We start from the raw sequence: 9,171 nt of genomic DNA, 5'->3' as shown, positions 1-9,171 counted from the left end.
TAACTATTAATTTTTTAAATTTATAGTAAAAATAGATTTTTTCGCTTACCGATAGATACTAGCCAATTCCATTTCATTTTGACGCGGAAAATCCAAAGTAGCCGGAGTTTGAGAACTATAGTATAAAAGACAAATCTTTAAAATCTATAAGAAACTTCCAAGATAGAATAACGTACTAGTTTTCGGAAGCTTCTTCGTTATTGCTAGGGAGACCCATGTTTTTTAAAAGACTTTCTCGGATGAAGCGTTAAAAGAAAATGATAAAGTTTTCCCCGAGATATCTACTATTTCAAAAGAATTATTATTAGGCGTTGTCAAGGTTAACTACTTTTTTAAGAAATGTTTGGCACTACGGTTGTTTAAGAGAGGGGATTCTTATAGAGTGTTTAAGCTTAATATAAAAAGATAAGAGACAAGTTTCGTTATAATATATATATATTTTTATTGTGAATTAATTTGAGATAATAATTTAGGTAAGCGTCTACGATCAATAAGAAAACAGAAATGAGAATTATTTAAAATATGAACAGGATAATATTTTTGATGATAGGAGAAGCAGATGAGATGTTGATATAAAGGACAGTCTCGAATAGGACAGAAGTAGAGCTTGTAGACAGTTGTATGTCGTTCCGGAACGCAGACAGTTTCCCTGATAGTGTAGTGGTTTGGAGTACGGCAATAACAATTAGGGCAGCGAGTAGGAATATCGTAGGTAGAACTATAAAAATAGGTTAAAATTAGTTTTTATATACAATAAGACTCATTTACAACTTATTTTAAGTCAATTTGTAGATCTTTTTCGTATAGGGGAAGTCGATATGCTTTATATTTAGAAAGGAAATAGGTGTCTAGGAAAATGTTAATTGGATAGAAATTAGACTGATCCCAGGTAAGGCAGATGATAGTTCGGAAAAGAGGGCAATTAGGAGTAGCGCAAAAGTATAATATATAGCGGGATTCAATAGTACGAAAAATGACATGAGAATTAAATTCGGTGGAAAAACAACAAGAACACAATGTAGGATAGGGATATTTAAGACTGTAAAAACATGTATTAGTTTATTAATTTTTAGATAATAATTTATTTTGCTTTACTTTAAATCAATTTGCATGCATGGGTATTCTTGAATCATTGCGTTGTAAAGTTCTTCGCTTTCGCTGTTTTAAAAATTTCTTGTTAGGTATCTTACAATTCCTCAAACTTATTTAAAACCTTACGTTTCTTCATCCGAGGATGATTCCGTCGATACAACATCCGGATCGTCGGCTTCGGCGAACATATCAATACTCGCGATTAATTCGTTTATTTCCTCCTCCACCGCATCTGGGATATCATGCTCCTCGTGGATGATGATTGGTTCTACTTCCAATTCATCATCGATATCCCAGAGTTGGGGTAAAGCGCTATATAAAATAGATCCGGTATTAAAAAATAATTTTAACTTGCTAGCTAAAATAACTTACAATTCCTCAACCGGTTGAGCAGCGTTTGAGTCAAAAGATTTTGCTGGACACATTTTTCTAGTAGTAATCTAGGCTTTGAAGATATTTTCAAACTTAAAGTTTTTTGCGTTATGATGTGAATCTTTGAAATCCGTTCAGTTTATATAAGAAATTTTCAAGGTTGTTAGCTTAAGAAGTCTAGTTAGGAATTTGTAATGAGCGTAGAGGTCATCCCTAGTTTTCTTTGAAAAAATATTTAACTGTTGGTTTTTTATGTATTAACGATTTTAAAGAAGGGTCCATATTAATGAGCGTGCCTATCGAAAAATATTTATCAGTCGTTTTAAGAAGGGTGCATATTATAAATGTATAATTTTAAAAGAGGCCCTCACAACGTGCGTGTTTCTTATAAGATATTATTACTTTTCACAGACTTGAATGAAAAACAATTTTCGGAATTAAACACCACAGGCCAAACTGAGTTACAGAGTGGTCAGGATCTAAACTGTCTTTTTTGTGAAAAAGACGATATTACTAGTTTCTCATCTATTGGTGGTGAAATTCATTACTGCGTTAACAATAATTGTGAAAAATTTAAAAAAGCCATTTATAAACAATACGGTAAAGTTTTAATCACCAATATTGAAAACGCTTACGCGATTCTGGACAATAGTTTTTTTTGTATCAATTGTAACCAGTTTTGTTACAAAGCTCAACGCCAAGAAAAAGAGTGTTCATACTGGGACAGTGAAGAGGAACCAAACTATTATTTGTGTAGCTTCCCCAAAAAATGAGAGAAATTTATTCGTACAATTTTAATGAAAAAAATATTATTGAACATGATTGTAAAAATAACGTACCTCGGTTAGGGACGTTATGTCTAATCGAAATTGAAGACAATCGTCAGAAATTTGCGCGAAAGTATAAAATAACTCACACAGTGATTAGAAAACTCGTTTGTCAGGAAATTTTGAAAAACAAGCGGGAGAGTTATGTTGTAGAACTATCTTGGGTCACTTTCTGTACAGTTGACTCATTATGTCAAATCGATACGGTTGATTGTGGTATTTACATCCCTACAACGGAGTGTAAACTAGGTCGGATTCATAAGTACTATAACAAACAAAACTGGCGTTGTCAACATCGAAAAGAGGCGGCCTACGTTCTGGGATACGTTTGTCACGACAGTGAGGCTGTTCAAGCAGTAATTAACACGGCGATTGTTAAAATCATTTACGAATGCAACTCTACGCTGACGTATAAAAACCCATTTCGCAAGAATTACGCAACATCTAACAGCTTCAGCTCAAATTTCTTGAAGCTGTTATATATTAGTGTTGTAATCGATTCTTTACGGTTCGGCAATTACTCTAAATCATCCTTATCAAATACACTGTCTAGATTTAGGGATACATTTTTTAAGGTTCGATACTCTTTTTGTAAAACCGGGCACTTTCGTGACAATGTATCCATTGATAACGTGTATGAAGTGATTTTTTCAAAGAATGCCACCAATAAATCTTACGAAGATTTTCAAAATGCCAATCCATCTTTCCTAGAACTTGAAGGTGAAGATTGGGATTGGTAAGGATTTGCAAGATAGTGAACCATCATTTACCTTTTAGTGAAATAAAAATTCAAAAAATGGATTCCGGGTTTGGAGAATGCATGCATCACATGGTTTTTGGTTCAAGTAACAATATAAATTATCGATTTTCGAGTTACGCGTGTGGCGAAGCTTTTTGTATTAAATCACAAGCTGCGAACGCGATACCTCGGTTAGGTACGTTATGCCTGATCGAAATTGAGGACAATCGTAAAAAGTTTGAAGGAAACAATCTAATATCGAAGTATGCTATTGCTCAACTTGTACACAGTGAAATGTTAAAAAACTTGTGCACCAACAACATTGTTAAAGTATCTCGTAACCGATATGATTTTTGATCAATGTCAACATTCGAGTCAAGCAGCGTACGTTTTAGGGTATGTGTGTCACGATCAAGCGAGTGTTGAATCGGTATTAAACACAGCAATTATAAAACTTTTGTATGAATTTAACACTCGTTTGATCATAAAGAACAAAATTGACAATGATTATTACTACTATTATATTAATGGTGATCCCCGTATTAGTTATACTGTTAATGTGATAAAGTTATTATATATTAACGTAGTTATTGAAGAATTGCATAACTTTAATCATTCGTTAATGGATTTAACTTTCACTTTCGAAAAAATGAAAATAAAATTTAATCTCTTTACAAAATCTAAAAATATTCCAAGAATTTTGAGAGATAAAATCGGTTTAATATATGACCCCACTTTTAAAGTATTTTCAAAAGACGCTATTGATTATGCACGCCTAGAGTTGCAAAAAATAGAACAAAAAATGTTATATTCATTTCCAAGTTTTTGGAATTATTTTCGCAGAATTTAACCCCAGAAAGAAGTTATTTTTAAAGAACGCTGTCAATTATAATTCACGAGATAGTGAACCATCACCTTTTGGTGAAATAAAAATTCTCAAAAATGGAGGAGAACGTTTTTGGTATTGAATCGCGTAAAAATATAAATCATCGGTTTTCGAGTTACGTGTGTTGCAAACCTTTTAGTATTAAATCAGAAGGTGCAAACGCGATACCTCGATTAGGTACATTATGTTTGATCGAAATTGAGAACAATCGTATAAAGTTTGAAGGAAACAATCTAATATCGACACGTGTCATTAATCAACTTGTACGTCGCGAAATGTTTAAAAACTTGTGCACTAACAACATCGTTAAAATATCTTACTTCCGACATGATGGATGGAAAGATTGGACCTCTATCGATACCAGAGATTGTGGACGCTACGTTTTTAGTACGGCATGTAAACTAGGAAGTTTACATAAATACAACCCTCATGAACTTGATCAATGTTATCGAGCAGCGTACGTTTTAGGGTATGTGTGTCATGATCAAGCGAGTGTTGAATCGGTATTAAATACTGCAATTATAAAACTTTTGTATGAATTTAACACTCGTTTGACTATAAAGAACAGACAATGCAATGACAACCCCCATATTAAATATATTATTACACCTGTTAGTTATACTGTTAATTTGTTTAAGTTATTATATATTAGCGTAGTTATTGAAGAATTGCATAAATATAATCATTCTTTAATGGATTTAACTTTCACTTTCGAAAAATTTAAAAATAAATTTAGTCTCATTACAAGATCTCTATATCTTCCAAGTATTTTGGAAGATAGAAACTTGAGATTAGCGTATGACCCCACTTTTAAAGTATTTTCAAAAGATTCTATTGATTATTATTATCATCAAGACTTGGAGAGGATAGAAAGACGCTTTTTAAATTTATTTCCAAATTTTTGGAATCATTATCGCAGAATTTAATCGTGATGTAATCAATACAAATAAACATTGTTTTTTAAAAAATTTATTTCATCCTTTGATTTGTTTTTTACACCATTGACACAATCCTGTTTTAAAAAAATTCTGATCTAAAATCGGTAAGAGTAGAGGATAGAAACCAAGAAGGGCTACTGCTGGGTTCATAGATAAAATTCCACAAATAATTCCTACAGGTACAGTTATGGGAAGGATAAGTAATAACCCACCTAAACAGACATTTTCTTTTACAACCTGTAAAGCACGCCGCGTACAACATCTATTATTACAATATTCTTCAGTCTTGGGTTTGCTTGTAGTTGAAACGTATTTCTCCGTTGGTGGTACATCTCTCCCTGACTCGTCGTTAGAACAATGTATGGGTATGTTGCATGTCGAAAACCCTTTAACAATTGGGCATTCCGGGGAATATTTTCGATGCTCCTCATTTACTTTATCATTTGCTTTCCAACTATGTAATGTTATATCGCAATAAAAACATTTAACGGCGTCGCCCTTCTTTAAATAATAAAAACCATGTTTCGCAAACTCTGACGGATTTATATTACTAACGGGGTAATCTTTAAAAGTTTCGAGCCGTAGTTTTTCCCAGTTCATTATAGCTTTACGTTTTGTCCCGAACTAATATAATTTCAACCACTGTTGCGGATATATCTTACAAATTGTACCTACGTCACACTACACGTGACTCGCATTTGATTGACAGGTGTGATTCTGAATTATGCAAATTTGAATCATTTTCGATTCATTTGCATGTTTAAGGTCTGATTTCTCAATTATACAAATTTGGATCATTTTCGGTTAATTTGCATGGTTAAAAGTGGGATTTCTGAATTATGCAAATTTTGATCATTTTCGACTAATTTGCATGGTTTAAGGTATGGATTTCTGAATTATGCAAATTTTGATAATTTCTGACAAATTTTGCATAGTTAAAAGTGGGATTTCTGAATTATGCAAATTTTGATAATTTTTACCTCATTTGCATAGTCAAAAGTGGGGTAACATACTACTCACATTATATAGGCTCATGCCTCTGTGGTTGCCAGTAGCTTTGGGTTACGAAATAAATATTATTATTATTATTATTATTATTATTATTATTATTATATTATTTCGTGCCTATCGATAATTATCATCCGCCGTTTCTAGTCACACTTAACGCTGATTTCTCGATACCCACGCCCAATTCTGCCCCAGGCTATAACTTTACTAAAGGGGACTACTTTAAACTTTACTGTCTCGTTAGAGATTTTGACTGGTCAATTGTGTACAATTCCCATGATGTTAATTGTTGCGTAACCCAACTCACACAGTGTTTGGTTAGAGCTATGTCCGAAGCCATACCTTTAAAGCCTTCGCGACCGCGGGCAAGATTTCCTCACTGGTACTCTCGCGAGCTACAGAATGCTATTACAAGAAAAAAATATTATTTCAAAAAGAAAAAGCGTACAGGCGCTTTGGCAGACCTTGACAGTTACCGGTCGCTTCGTGCAAAGGTCACGAAACTTCTTGATCGCGACAAGTCCATCCTGGCTGGCCAGGTTTGCCAAGACGCACTAGCCCATCCCAAAAAGTTTTGGAGATTTGTAAATAATAATATAAAGACTCGGGAGAATGTAATTTCATTGAAAATTGGTACCAAATTTATATCGGATTCGGAAGATTTAGGGCGTACCTTTGTTGATCATTTTTCAAACATTGCTGTTGATAAAACCATACCAGGCACAAAGTACGATATGGACACCAGAAACTTAGTCACTGACTCTTACTGTGATCAGATTATCTCCCAATCTGATATTTATCACGCTATCATGAAATTACCGAACAAGTTATCCACTGGAATTGATAAAATTCCTTCCTTTATAATTAAAGGTTGTGGCGATTTGCTTCTGCCAGTCTTAGAACATATTTTTAATTTGTCTCTGCGCACGCGATGCTTTCCTGAATTTTGGAAAAAGGCAGTGGTCGTTCCAGTTTTTAAATCTGGAGCATCATGTGACGTCAAAAACTATCGTCCGATATCCTTACTTTGTGTCTTGGCCAAGATTTTCGACCGTGTTCTGCACCAACATTTGCAACGGTGGTTTGGTTCTTTACCAAATAATTGCCAACACGGCTTTGTCCCTGGCAGAGGGGTGGATACAAACCACGTGGCGTTTTTAGACTATGTAGCTCCTCAGGTCGAAGGTCAAGGCCAGGTCGACGTGATTTTCCTCGATCTCGCTAAGGCTTTCGATCGCGTTTCTCACGCCTACCTCGGTGATAAGCTTGAAGCACTTGGATTGACGGGGAATCTGTTGGCTTGGGTGAAACATTACTTGGCTGGTCGCGTTAACGTCCTGAAATGTAACTCTCACATTACTACATCTACGTACGCGGTCTCCTGTGGTGTTCCGCAAGGTTCCTCACTGGGACCGCTGTTATTTAACATCTATCTCTATGACTTACAATTTTCGATTCGGCATTCTCATTTATTACAACTAGCTGACGACAATAAAATTTCCAAAATTATTAATTCCAAATTTGATAGCCAGCTCTTGCAACAGGACCTTGATGCGACTGCTACTTGGTGCTCAAAAAATAATCTCGCAATTAATCCAGCCAAGTCAATCCACGTGTCCTTCACTAGGAGGGTCTCACGTGAGATAATCAATTCTTATTCGGTCTCTAATGTAGATATCCCTTGTAAAAATTCTGTTAAAGACCTTGGTATTCTATTTGACCGTGGATTATATTATATCGACCATATTACCCGTACGATTGGTTTGTGTCGCCGAACACTTGCTGTGACTCTAAAAATTTGTAAAAAAATTAAATCTTTAAGACATTTTCGAATACTGTACCTAGCTTTAGTTCGGTCTCGCGTGTTATATGGTTGTCTCGCTTGGGGTAGTAGCGCTCTGTACCTTAGAGCTAAATTGGAATGTGTCCAACGTAAATTCATAGCATATTGCCATACATATTTTCTTCAGAATGAATTATATGACTATCACCATTTACTCGAAGTTCTAAATTTAAAAACCCTTTCTTACCTTTGCCAATTAAATGACTTCAAATTTGTTTACAAATTAATTAATAACCGGTTGAACTTGCCCAATTTAATAGAAAAATTAAGTTTCCATGTGCCTCGATCAACGCGGTACCCTAAGACTTTTACTGCCCCTAAAAAGATACTTGTTCCTTTAAATCGGATGCAGGCTACAATTAACACCATAGGTGATAAATTTGATTTATTCTCAATAAACTTTAAAGATATTAAATAGCGCAGCTTAATTTCACATGTCTTAAAACCTATGGTAACTAGTCGATGATTCCTCAACATTGTAAATATTTGTATAATTGTATATTTGTATTCTGTTTTTTTTTTCTTATCCCTGTGTATAATCTCGTGAGCCAGTAGGCTTTTTTTATACACAATAAACTCCATTCATTCATTATTATTATTATTATTATTATTATTATTATTATTATTATTATTATTATTATTATTATTATTATTATTATTATTATTATTATTATTATTATTATTATTATTATTATTATTATTATTATTATTATTATTATTATTATTATTATTATTATTATTATTATTATTATTATTATTATTATTATTATTATTATTATTATTATTATTATTATTATTATTATTATTATTATTATTATTATTATTATTATTATTATTATTATTATTATTATTATTATTATTATTATTATTATTATTATTATTATTATTATTATTATTATTATTATTATTATTATTATTATTATTATTATTATTATTATTATTATTATTATTATTATTATTATTATTATTATTATTATTATTATTATTATTATTATTATTATTATTATTATTATTATTATTATTATTATTATTATTATTATTATTATTATTATTATTATTATTATTATTATTATTATTATTATTATTATTATTATTATTATTATTATTATTATTATTATTATTATTATTATTATTATTATTATTATTATTATTATTATTATTATTATTATTATTATTATTATTATTATTATTATTATTATTATTATTATTATTATTATTATTATTATTATTATTATTATTATTATTATTATTATTATTATTATTATTATTATTATTATTATTATTATTATTATTATTATTATTATTATTATTATTATTATTATTATTATTATTATTATTATTATTATTATTATTATTATTATTATTATTATTATTATTATTATTATTATTATACCAATCACGCTGAATTTATGAATCTGGTGGTTCCTGAAGTCGAGGGTCAGGGCCAGGTCGACGTTGTTTACCTC

At 31.5% G+C, this 9,171-nt stretch overlaps 2 protein-coding genes across 2 annotated transcripts; one reads left to right on the top strand and one right to left on the bottom strand.

Moving 5' to 3' along the window:
- Window positions 1-771: 771 nt before the first annotated feature.
- On the bottom strand, window positions 772-1,517 carry LOC149666687 (uncharacterized). The gene is made up of 4 exons (XM_089841609.1): window positions 1,465-1,517; window positions 1,219-1,404; window positions 1,096-1,158; window positions 772-1,039 (listed from the first exon to the last, which is right to left on the bottom strand). The coding sequence occupies exons 1-4, from the start codon at window positions 1,515-1,517 to the stop codon at window positions 772-774; spliced, it is 570 nt and encodes a 189-aa protein (XP_089697735.1).
- Window positions 1,518-3,972: 2,455 nt separating this feature from the next.
- Window positions 3,973-7,650, top strand: LOC149666686 (uncharacterized). The gene is made up of 3 exons (XM_089841607.1): window positions 3,973-4,385; window positions 6,107-7,475; window positions 7,537-7,650. The coding sequence occupies exons 1-3, from the start codon at window positions 3,973-3,975 to the stop codon at window positions 7,648-7,650; spliced, it is 1,896 nt and encodes a 631-aa protein (XP_089697733.1).
- The last annotated feature ends 1,521 nt before the right edge of the window (window positions 7,651-9,171 follow it).

Source organism: Phalangium opilio, unplaced genomic scaffold, assembly GCF_054372755.1.
Source record: "Phalangium opilio isolate 3A_F unplaced genomic scaffold, DU_Popi_V2 ptg000060l_1, whole genome shotgun sequence".
In the NCBI taxonomy this organism is placed as follows: domain Eukaryota; kingdom Metazoa; phylum Arthropoda; class Arachnida; order Opiliones; family Phalangiidae; genus Phalangium; species Phalangium opilio.
The sequence above is the reverse complement of the archived record's forward strand: the minus strand, read 5'-3'. Positions and strand labels throughout refer to the sequence as shown.

Coding starts and splice junctions, on each gene's coding strand:
- LOC149666687 (XM_089841609.1), bottom strand. CDS start 1,517: ATGTGTCCAGCAAAATCTTTTGACTCAAACGCTGCTCAACCGGTTGAG. Junction 1,159..1,218: donor TCATCCTCGGATGAAGAAAC/GTAAGGTTTTAA, acceptor TTTTTAAAACAG/CGAAAGCGAAGAACTTTACA. Junction 1,040..1,095: donor TGCATGCAAATTGATTTAAA/GTAAAGCAAAAT, acceptor ATGTTTTTACAG/TCTTAAATATCCCTATCCTA.
- LOC149666686 (XM_089841607.1), top strand. CDS start 3,973: ATGGAGGAGAACGTTTTTGGTATTGAATCGCGTAAAAATATAAATCAT. Junction 4,386..6,106: donor CGAGCAGCGTACGTTTTAGG/GTATGTGTGTCA, acceptor CTGTCTCGTTAG/AGATTTTGACTGGTCAATTG. Junction 7,476..7,536: donor ATCCAGCCAAGTCAATCCAC/GTGTCCTTCACT, acceptor TCTCTAATGTAG/ATATCCCTTGTAAAAATTCT.